At 37.0% G+C, this 12710-nt stretch overlaps 1 protein-coding gene across 1 annotated transcript; it reads left to right on the forward strand.

Annotated features, from left to right (window-relative positions):
* The first annotated feature begins 31 nt into the window (after positions 1–31).
* LOC133458668 (interferon-induced protein 44-like) lies at positions 32–12658 on the forward strand. The gene is made up of 8 exons (XM_061738825.1): positions 32–321; positions 4737–5291; positions 5517–5565; positions 5718–5907; positions 8463–8612; positions 9184–9331; positions 9443–9543; positions 9630–12658. Exons 1-8 carry the CDS (start codon positions 45–47, stop codon positions 9801–9803), a joined length of 1644 nt encoding a protein of 547 aa, XP_061594809.1. The 5' UTR covers positions 32–44; the 3' UTR covers positions 9804–12658.
* Positions 12659–12710: the final 52 nt, after the last annotated feature.

The raw sequence follows: 12710 nt of genomic DNA on the forward strand, positions 1-12710 counted from the left end.
ATACCCGTAATACTGATGCACAGTACTCAAGACGAGAAACAACAATGAAACCCAAAAGCGATGGCAAGTCGTTGCTGGATGCGTTGGGCGGAAATTTTAGTTTTAAAACACTACCGAGTGGAGACCTGGATAAAAGCAAAGTTGTGTGCAAATTGTGCAAGAAAGAGTTTGCCTATTACCGCAGCTCTTCCAGCCTCCGCTACCACCTGAATGCCAAACACGGTGCAGCCAGAACAGTCGTCGCCCCCAGCAGGGCCAGACGGCCCGGGCGGCCGCGCCAGCCCAGTCTGGACAGGATGCCGGGGTTCAGAGCCGAGATGAGTGAGTCCATGATCATAAAAATGTTTGGTTGACGCAAAAGTATGGAGGATTTTTCGTGCCAAAATTAAATAAATAAATATATCATTAATTAATTAAAATGGGAATGAAATATATCATTAATTAAATGTGTCATTAATTAATTAAAATTAGAATGAAATATGTCATTAATTAATTAAAATGGGAATGAAATATATCATTAATTAAATGTGTCATTAATTAATTAAAATTAGAATGAAATATGATATTAATTAATTAAAATACAATTCATTTTAAGTAAAAATATATATTTATTTTTTCAGCATTTAATTAATTAATGACACATTTAATTAATGATTAATGACCAGTGAAACTGACAGTTTAACATTTACATTTCATGATTCAGCAACACGAAATCATTAATTAAATGTGTCATTAATTAATTAAAATTAGAATGAAATATGTCATTAATTAATTAAAATACAATTCATTTTAAGTAAAAATATATATTTATTGTTTCAGCATTTAATTAATTAATGACACATTTAATTAATGATTAATGATGAGTGAAACTGACAGTTTAACATTTACATTTCATGATTCAGCAACACGAAATCATTAATTAAATGTGTCATTAATTAATTAAAATTAGAATGAAATATGTCATTAATTAATTAAAATACAATTCATTTTAAGTAAAAATATATATTTATTATTTCAGCATTTAATTAATTAATGACACATTTAATTAATGATTATTGACGAGTGAAACTGACAGTTTTACATTTACATTTCATGATTCAGCAACACGAAATCATTAATTAAATGTGTCATTAATTAATTAAATGCAGTTTTACATTTCATGATTCTCACGCAACACAAAATCATTAATTAAATGTGTCATTAATTAATTAAATGCTGAAACAATACATATATATTTTTACTTAAAATGAATTGTATTTTAATTAATTAATGACATATTTCATTCTAATTTTAATTAATTAATGACACTTTTATTTAATTAATTATATATTTCATTCCCAATTTAATTAATTAATGATGTATTTATTTATTTAATTTTGGCACAAAAAATCCTCCATAGAGAAGTGGATAAAACAAAATAAATAAAAAGAAAATCAATCCCTTCCCCATATTAATACTTGTATGGGAAAGGGAGGGATTTTCATTTTCTTTATTTTGTTTTATCCACTTCTTTTTCAGTTTTTTTTATTTGAATGAATGAATGAATGAATGCATTTTTATTTCGAACATGTATATACATTTTTTTTTTTTTTTTTTTCGATCATGTGCTCAGTATGGTACACTCATTCATACCATATCGTGTAATCATTTGAATCGAAAAGGAATAGGCTGAAGCTCTGAGCTTATAAATGCCTACCCTTTAACCTTCACATTATTATTATTTAAACTTTCTATAACGAAAGCTTTCTAGCATTTCCACCAGAAAAAGAAGCAAACACAAAAGACAAAAAGAAAAATATATGTAACAACAAAGAACCAATAAGAAAAGAAAAAAGGAAAAATAAATAATAAATAGTCCTGATTAAAACAAGGACAAAAAGATCAGTAATTAATACCTGCATAATTCCATAATTCTCTCTCTTGCATCTTATCCTTTAATCTTGTTGGTATTTACTAATCATGATGTGTTTTAAACTATTTTTGAACTGTATGATGTTTTTACTTTGTTTAAGATTATCTGGTAAGCTATTCCACAATTTAACCCCTGTAACTGAAATACACATACTTTTAAGTGTTTTTTTAACTGTTGGTTGTTTGAGATTATGTTCCCCCCTTAACTCATATTGCCCATCTCTATCCTTAAACAGTTTTTGTATGTTGCAGGGGAGTGAATTATTCCTTGCTTTATCTGTGCCGTTTTAAATTCAACTAAGTCAGTCAATTTTAGTGCGTTTAATTTCCAGAACAAAACATTTGTGTGATGATAAAATCCTACATTATTTACGATTCTTATTGCTTTTTTTTGCATTACATAAATGGGTTGAAGATTGGTTTTAAAAGTATTTCTCCAAATCTCCACACAGTACGTCAGATACGGTAAAATTAATGAATTATAAAGTATGTATAATGTTTTTAGGTTTAATATGTGTCTGGAAAATGAAAATAAAAATAATAAAATAAGATAAACATTTACATCTTCATATTAACATATGTTCGAAAAAAAGGAGTAGGAAGAAGTGTACACTTTTTCCTAGTTCCTACCCCTTTATAACACTGGATTACATTATTGCTATTATAGTATTACATCTACACAATATCCATATAAATATAATCTATATAAATACTCTGTAAACATGCCTATTATTACATAAGTATCCATATACGTATATAGACAATATAAATATTACATAAATGTTATATGAATATCTAGAAAATACAACTATTTTATACATCTATATAAATATACACTATATAAACTACATAAATGTATATGTGCTACTTACCCAATAAATGTATAACATACATTACATAATTTCAATTATCCCTCACAATAGATAATATATTCTACAGTTTTATGCATAATGTAAGCTCAAAGATGGCCAAAAAAACTATTTTGCCAATTTATTTATTTTAAGTTATTGTGCTTTGTTGGTATGTCTCCTGAAATATTAAAAAATTGCTGGGAAATGTTCAGTTGTTCATGTTCAATAAATATTTCTACCTTGTAATTTTGCAAAGGATTTTTTTCTTTGAAAAGCATGCCTAAAGCACATTTATTGGATATATGCAATGGTGAAAAAATTGGCAAAATAAATGGAAAAACTGCGAAGAACCATGTTCGGTATGTTATTCGGTATTCAATGTTTATTATTAGTGTTTATTATTATTTTCGGTTTCGGCCACAAATTTTCATTTCGGTGCATCACTACCTGAAAGACAAAACAAAAATGGCATCTTACACAAATTTGATAAAAATTCCACTACTAAATTAAGAACAATGTATCTAACATTACCAATTCCCCCCAAAGTGAAAGAAACGCGCTTCAATATTATGAACAACATATATCCTTCCAAAGAATTACTCAGATCACATTTTGGTTTTGATGATAATATTTGTTCATTCTGTGAAAATGACACAGAGACTACGGACCATATATTTTTCTCATGTGGTGTGGTACTTATGTTCTGGCTTGACATTCACAAATGGATAAAGCGAAGGATTTTATCCTTCCCAACTTCTATTTCTAGAGATAATATAACATTTGGCATGTTTTTACAAAACAAAAGTGATGAGCTCTGTTGTAATGTAATCCTCTGTATAGCCAAATTCTTTATTCATAAAAATAGATATTTAAAGTCATCCCCCAAATTTTTTTTTTTTTTTTTTAATGAATTTGAATGATATTTAAAATCTTTAAAACTACCGGTAATAACTGAAACAAAAGCACAAAAAATGTATGAAGTGTTAAGACATTTTCCCACTGATTTAGAAGACTGATATCATTACTTACCCCTTGTATGATGGACCTTGTTGTATTATTTTACTTAAATGTCATGTATTTAATTTATTTATTATTGTTTGTACCTTATTTTCATATTATATAACTATATAATTGTCATGGGACATTCCATCTCTACACACTTTATTCTCAGGTTTACATACATTGTCCACATACAGTTCCCTTTATCGACCTCGTTAAGACAAAGAAAGTTTACAAAAAGTCCTGAAAAAGCTTGATTATAGCTAACTTGAATTTAAGTTTGTGCCTTGTGGACAATGCAATCATATTCCTATTATTGCACTCAGTTGTGACCAGTTTCTTGTCTGTGCAGTTTGGGTTTAGTTGTCATACGCAGCTGCAAAGATATGCAAAGATATACAAAGTTTACATATGACATGCGTCTCAAGTGATGTCCATGAGCAATATGCACCCACAGATTGCGGAACAGAGCACAATTTAGTAAACATTGCACACAGATTTTTATCAGCTTTATTTTATTTTACCCACTGGCACTTGCCGGTCTCAGTGGATTTGAGGGCTGCATATTATTTATCTTACGAGCTCCGAGTTCTGTGTTCTGTAAAACTGCTGTAATGGAGACTCTGTCACTCCTGCATTAAAACTTGAGATCTACGTTTGGACCCTTCAAAAAGATAATTGAATAAGTCCAGCCTAATTGCCATAATCACCGATGCAGTAATTATCCAATAGGAAGCGCTATGTATTTACTAGGTCAAATCCAGGAGGTGACGTTTTTGTTGGGGCAGGTATTGTACCTGTTGTCTCATGACTGGATTTGTCTCATTTACCTCCATCACAGCACCTGCATTCAAGAGAGATAATATAATGGGGATTTAAAAGCTTCTAATAAAGTAGTTGTTTATGTAGGATTTAGTTTTAACAGTTATTTAATTGAACATGTCTTGTGTAATTAATAATTTCTTTATCTTGCAGGACTTAAAATTGAGGACACATCAGAGGAAGAAAGTTGCTATACATTCGTGAACATCAACCCACCAGGCCCCATGTCCACTCCTAACCCCCAACTGTCCATCAGCCAGCAGAGAATCATCTGCTCTCATCTGAGAGGTGTCAGACTGAATCTGCTCTACAAGGCCAGCGTCCACGGTTTCACTGCAGAAGACTTCCACGAGCAATGTGACAACCTGGCTCCCACCGTGTCAGTGGGTTACAATGCCTCAGGTTACGTGTTTGGAGGCTACACGAGACGACCTTTCTGCCAGTCTGGAGAGTACGTGAATGATGATCAGGCCTTCCTCTTCACATTCAGTGGAGCAAAGCTCTGCACGTTTCCACCTTCTAATGCTGCATATGCAGTAAAAATGGATAGTAATTCTGGTCCTTATTTTGGAGAAGCTTTGGTTCTTCTTGATGAAAACAAACCTATAGTGTACAGCGATCCAAGAGGAGGTTATTATCCATTCAATCCTGTGAAAATGCATGGCAACGACCTGGACCTGACTGAGTGTGAAGTCTACCAGCTGGAGGGTACGTTCCCTGTACATATAAACATTTTCATTAGTCTGATATATTTAATTTGACATCTTTCCATCCCTTAAAATATAGTTTTGATTTTAATATCATAAAATGACAATGCTAAGCTTTTTGGAAGTTATGAAAATTTTCTAAAAGACCAATTTCATGTTTATTATTTTATTTTACATTGGATAACAATACCAAAATAATGTATTCATTATTTTTCTACTCCAACAGAGACCACTGAACTCAAGAAACCATGGAGGACTGTAATCTGGGAATCTAAGTAAGATGGATGAAGACATTCTTCTCCTCCTCAAGAACGTGCTACACACTTATCTTTCTTAACAATTTAAAGTTTGACTTTTTGTAAGACTATTAGAAGAATGTAGGAGAGACAAAAAATAGCTCTTATGTTTTTTGTATCTGTATATACAGGAAGAGGATGGAGCTGATGGAGAGCATTGAAACCTACGAACCAACTACTAGCTCCGTGTCTCATGCTCAGATTTTACTTATTGGACCAGTTGGAGCTGGAAAGTCCAGCTTTTTTAACTCCGTCAAATCTGTATTCAGAGGCTACGTCACCAACCAGGCAATATCTTCTACCACCAGCCTGACAACACAGGTACGTGACCGCCTCCTAGATTTCAACATTAAATAATTTCCCCGTCATTATTACTGTTGCTCAATCCATCCACTGGTTTCTGCTCATCTCAAACTGGGTTGCAGGGGCAGCAGCCCAAGATATGGAGCGCTGTCTCATTCACAATTAAATATTATTTAATATAAAATATATATACATATATATAAAAACAACAAATAAATATAGAATTTATCTCTTTCGGGAAATTTCTTTCGCCACAGCGCTCCAGTGCACAAATTACAAAGCTAAAGATTAAATATAACAAGAGTCACAAACTAAAATGACCCAAATTTGCAACCCCCCAAATAATGCTCAAGATAAAAAATAAGCATAAACTAAAATATATAAGATGCAATGTCAAGCTTGTTATTGTACATGAAGTGAGGAGTTTTGATGGCCGCTGGCAGGAATGATTTCCTGAGACGCTCTGTGGTGCAGCGAGGTGGAATAAGTCTGTTACTGAAGGTGCTTCTTTGGCTGGCCAGCACATCATGAACAAGATTTGAGGAATTGTCCAGTATGAATCTTATTCTGGACAATATCCTGTCAGACAATCATGGTCCTCTCATTGCGGATGAGCTTGTTGAGTCTATTGGTGTCTAGGGCTGGGCGATATGGACCAAAAGTCATATCTCGATATTTTCTAGCTAAATGGCGATACTCGATATATATCGATATTTTTTCCGTGCCATAATTGGGGTTTCCTCCAAAGCATTATAGCATAGCATCTCTGTTAGCTTCATTTTTTTCTGAGGCAAACCCTTAAAAAAACAGTCAGTTTTAATACAAAGCCTCGTGCCAAATGTCACACAGGTTCCTTTATTAACAGAGGTCTGCACAATATCAAAATGTATAAAACAAATGAAATAAAAATAAACTGCCTGCATATATAGAATAAAAATGCTTCTTGAATAAAATAAAACAAATATCCCTTTCCTGCATAACAATTAAATAAAAATACACTGTGCAATTAATACAATGTAGACAGTAACAGGCAGACTTTTCCACTGAGGTTGACAGTTGTGCAAATAACATGCACACATTCAAACATTCAAGTCAATTTGTCACAAAATAAGCTATATCAAAATCATAAAAAAAATATATATATATATTATTATTATTTTTTTAAATCGATATAAACGATATTGTCTCGTACCATATCGTGTTTGAAAATATATCTATATATATTAAAATCTCGATATATCGCCCAGCCCTATTGGTGTCCTTCAACCTCAGTCTGCTGCCCCAGCACACAACAGCATAGAGGATGGCACTGGCCACCACGGACTCATAAAACATCTGCAGCATGGTACGGCAGATGTTGAAGGACCTCAGCCGCCTCAGAAAATACAGACAACTCTGGCCCTTCCTGCAGAGGCCATCAGTATATTAAGTCCAGTTTAATGTCCAAGTACACCCCTAGGTACTGATATTCCTCCACAAGGTCCACGCTGACCCCGCAGATAGAGACAGTGGCCACTGGTCCTCCTGAGGTCTACCACCAGTTCTTTAGTCTTTTCGTTAGTTGAGCTGCAGATGGTTCTGCTCACCCCACGTGTTAAAGCTGTCCCTCACACCCCTGTCACAGTCTCCTCACTCTTGCTGCGATGGACCAGCGCCACTGAATAATTACTGTAATTGTTATGAAACAGATCCAACTGCACTGGCCTGCAGTCAGGATAAATGGAGTTGGTAAAAGTGGTTGTGGAAATGGGTTCTCGGTAGTCAAATATGAAACACCCAGTGAAAGTTAAAATCTGCCCAAAATGTTGCCACTGGGAAAAACCCAGAGGGCCAACTCCAGGGGGGAACAAGGTCCAGCCCCTCTCAAGGAGATTAGCTCCAGAACCCTTTAAATACCGACAGTCGCGGGTCACTCGAGCAGTGTCCAACAGAGTCGTAGAGGTTCCGTTCAGAAAAACTGCTTTTAGCCATAACGCACTATCCATAAAGGGTAGTGCGTTATGGAATTCTATACCTGTACACATAAGGGAATGCCCCTCTTTAACAACTTTTAAAAACCAGATAAAAATGTGGCTCAGAGGTCAACAAATGTGTACACACACCTAATGTGTGTTTGGGCCTCCTCCTACCTACTAACTTTTTTTTATCATTCTCATTTTACTAATTGTACTTGTCTTTACTAATTGTACTTGTCTTTGTTTCTGTTTTCTTTTTCTTATTGCATTTTTACCTTTACTGCTTTTAACACCTTACCTGCCTATATTGGACTACAAATGGAAACTAGCCTTGTGCTACAATCTGGCACATTTACATATGTATATATGTTCATCAATGTGCATTGTCCTGAGAAATAAATAAAGTAAAGTAAAGTAAAAGTAACCCGTACCTGCGCTGATGTGAACCCGACTTTATCTAGCTGCTACCTCTCAACCTCACCCACATGTTTAGGCTTCCTCCACCCCACAGAAGTGACAGTCCATGTAGAGACAGTTGTGGAAGCAGAGGATCAGCTTCTCACAGGAGGGTATTATTGTGTTTTTGTTTTTTTAAATCTTCTTACTTCTTACCAATAGTTTCGCAGCTTCCCAGTGTGGGCTGGACGAGGAAAAAATCCTCTGCCAATCATCCTGTGTGACACCATGGGACTGGAGGAAAGTACAGGGGCGGGGCTTGATGTAGACGACATCAGCAGCATCATTCTCCAAGATCATCGGCCTGCCCAGGTACACCGCTTGATTACATCCTGGTGGGTTTTGGCTGGAACATGGACGTAGCTGTGCTCGACTAACGCCTGAATTATGGTTCTGCGTTAAACTAACGCAGAGCCTACGCCGTTGCCGTGACACCGTCGTGAACCCTTCAGTCTTTTCCGTCACTCCATTTCGCCGCAGTGCAGTACCCCCCTAGAGCGCTAGTTGATACTTTGTTTATCTTATGGCTTTTCCAGTCACAGTGAATCAAAGAGATAAGGACAACTATTGTGCAAAAAACCAAAACAACCCCAAACAAAAATAAAAAATCACACACACACACGAAGAAAAGAGCGCTGAAGGTTCACTACTGCTTCACAAACCGGAACCGAAAACGAAGCAAACCCATCACAGCCCTCTCGGTCTGTGTTGGGTCTGCGTCGCCTCGACGCGTAGTTACATTTTTTGGGAGGTGCACGTCAGGCAACGGCGTAGGCTACGGAGAGACTCCCGCGTAGCCGCGTACCCTACGGCATAGGTTTAACGCAGAACCATAATTCAGCCTTAAAACTGTTGATCTCTTTCTCCTCAAACACGGACTCAGGCCAACCCCTCTGCTCCTCTGGACTCGGACGCTCACAAAGACAAGATTCACTGTGTGGTTTACGTCATCGATTCCTGCAAGATCTCCACCATGACCCCACAGCTGGAGGAGAAGATGGTTGCCATCCGCAAGAAGGTCAACTTGATGGGTCGGTAGAATTGACTCCTGCTTCATGTGTTATTTCCCTTTTTTAATAAAGTTATTTAGATTTTAGAAATATAAATAAAATATTAAATCCCAATGTTGGTTTTGTTTCAAGGGATTCCTCAGCTGGTGCTGCTCACCAAAATAGACGAAGCCTGCCCTTTGGTGAAGGAGGATTTAAGAAACGTCTACAAAAGTGGCTACATCAAAGATCTGGTGAGGATAATAAAAGTTTCTCAAGTAAAATACTTGCAGTCTCAGTCCTGATAACCCTCGTTTTTTTATGGTTTATTGTGATCCAGATGCAGGAGGTCAGTTCTCGGCTCGGCATGCCGATGTCCTGTGTTGTACCAGTGAAGAACTACAGCGAAGAGTTGGAGCTGGACATGAACTCTGACATATTACTGCTCAGCGCCATCACACAGATGCTTCGATTTATTAACGACTACTTTTATGAGGTTGAGTTTCAAGAATAGGGGATCTGTGATCTATAAAAATATCTGAGATGTTGTTCATTTGATCTTGATCTTCCTTTATCACCTTTGTGATCTGGGGATAGTTAAAAGAATACCATATGTGGATATATATATATATATATATATATATATTAGGGATGCAACGGTTGGCCGGCTTCATTAGAATTTCCAGTGTTCCAGAGTGTCATTTCTGTTTTGCTGTTGATAACAGCGGCGGTGGCGTGAAAATAGTTAACAAAGCTTTTACTGTCTGTAATCATTGCTTGAGACCGGCTAGTGGAAGATCAGAGTCTGCCTGGTGAGTGAAACGTTACCCTGCATTCACACTGAAAGCGTCACGGGCGTCATAGGCGTCTGGCTGGCATTCATTGTCTATGAAAAACGGCGTCGAGAGGCGAAGGGGGCGGCGGGCGCGGCGCGTCAATTTAAAGTTGAAAAATCTGAACTTTATGCAAATGAGCAGCGGCGACGCCGAGGCGTCGTCCAATCACACACTGGGATTCCCGAAGCGAGAACTCTCAATGCAGATTGTACTTTCATGTACACACAAACGTACACTCATTCACATGCGTACAGGAGCAGAGCTGTGCACTAACAAACTTATTTTATCAGGAATTAATATATTTCATCCAGCAAACTGACATATTTGCTGGTTTGACTGCCGTTTTTACCTGAACTGCTCACGTGAAACACGTATCTGATGGTTGAGGAGCTGGATGGTCAACGATTTTATTTGCTACATTGACATCATGACCAAATCCGCTCCGACACGGTGTGTCAGTATCAGCGCAGACAGACTGCAGCTTCGCCGGAATTATGGTTCCGCGTTAAATCGACGGCGTAGCCGACGGCGTAGGGTCGCGGTGCGGTGTGCGTCGCCGTGTACCCTACGCCGTCGTTTCTGCGTTGGTGTGACGCGGAGCCATAAATCAGCCACCGGGAGCAAGGGCTCGCTGGGTTGATGTTGATCCGCGGACCAAACTTGTTAAGGAGCATCAAACTCACTCTTATCTACACAGAAATAACGCTAAAATATAAAGAAGGCTTCCCAAAGTGTGATCTATGGTGAAATAGGAAAATTAAGATGTGTACGCTATATGTGTAGGCTGTTCCCACTGTTCCCTTCAGTTCTGCAGCGCAGCTTTAGCCCCGCCCATCCCTGCCCCGCTGCAGGCACTGACGCTTTCAGTGTGAATGCACCAAGCGGCGAGATGCTGGCGTCGGGACGCCGTGACGCTTTCAGTGTGAACGCAGGGTTACACTGAACAGGCGGAGACGGGCTCTGAATCTGCTCTTCCACTAGCTGGTTTATTTATAGGAAGGAAACCAACAGCTTTACAGTAATAAACAAAGGCAGACTCCAACTCTAACGTCTCGGGCAAACTCCCCCAACAACTTAAATTATAACACCTGAAGAAAACTCGGGGTTCAGCCCCCCTCCCTCCGCCACCACAGGCTCCTTCCTGACTTCACGTGCATTCCGGTGACAGGCAGAGAGATGAGAGAATTCAGGCTGATTTGTAACTCTCCCATATCAGGGTCGCTACAACATTTTATAATATTGTAATAATTATAATAATTTACTATATTTTTGCGGAGGGAAACTGTCCTCCGCTTCCCGTCGGACGGTTCACGCCCCCGTGTCGTACATATATTTCTGATAATGTACCTCGTCGGGCATTATCCCTTACGTATTTAGTAGTGTATAGTGTACTTACTGTACTGAGTTGTCAAGATTAAGAGGCTGTTGACTATAAAGAATTATAGTAATTTACATTTTGAAAAGTGACAAGAGAAATATACAGATAATTTTGGGGAAAAAAAAGCTCTCATGCACATAAAGGCTGATTTATGGTTCCGCGCAGTACTCGAGTTGAGGGGGGATGGCATCCCCCCTGAAATAAAAACGGTCAAAATCATCCCCCCTGTAAAACTGCCATCCCTCCTTTCCATCCCTTATGTCATTTAATCAATGAATGTGGTATTACTGCTATTTCAACATTTAGAGTCATCACCAGAAAAATAAGACCAGAAAAATAACTTATTTGACAATTTTCACCTGTTTCAAGTACATTTTCACTTGAAATAAGTAGGAAAATCTGCCAGTGGGACAAGATTTATCTTCTCATTACAAGGAAAAAAAATCTTGTTCCACTGGCAGATTTTTCTACTTATTTCAAGTGAAAATCTACTTGAAACAGGTGGAAATTGTAACGAGTCTTGTTTTAAGTGTAATGAGATTTTTTTTTCCTAAAATTAGACATTTTAACTAGAAATAAGACAAATATTCTTGTTAAGATTTTGAGTTTTTGCAGTGATCCATTTTACTTATCCTGTGAAGGACAGAGTCATATTGATAAGTTCAGAAAACTGTTCTTTATTTTTGTGTTTTGATGTATTTGATGTAAGCCCAGTGGATATTTAAAGCTTACAGAAAGCTGCATTTAACTGCTGCTGTCATTCCTGCAGTATTTCTGCAGGTGTTTTGGTCATGCTATTATTTGTAATATATTATATTATTTGTAATCAGCACAAATTATCTGTCCCCATATGATAAAATCCACCATCTCCCCTGATATTTTTTTACAACTCGAGTACTGGTTCCGCGTTACACCTACACAGAACCATACGGCGTAGGGTACGCGTCGATTTAACGCAGAACCATAAAGAACCGAAACCGAACCGTGGGCTACCTGAACCGTTGCAACCCTAATAAATATATATATATATATATATATATACATACACGATTATTAGTCAAGAACCAACGACACACTACAATAGAAACACTTCTCACTTCAGTCTGTTCTGAACTGTAAATTTGTTAAACTTTCTTCTCTGACTTATTTGTACAGTCTACATGTCTTTTCTAATAAAGAAGAAAAAAATGCATATGTATGGTTTCTT

This window comes from Cololabis saira, chromosome 13 (genome assembly GCF_033807715.1).
Source record: "Cololabis saira isolate AMF1-May2022 chromosome 13, fColSai1.1, whole genome shotgun sequence".
In the NCBI taxonomy this organism is placed as follows: domain Eukaryota; kingdom Metazoa; phylum Chordata; class Actinopteri; order Beloniformes; family Belonidae; genus Cololabis; species Cololabis saira.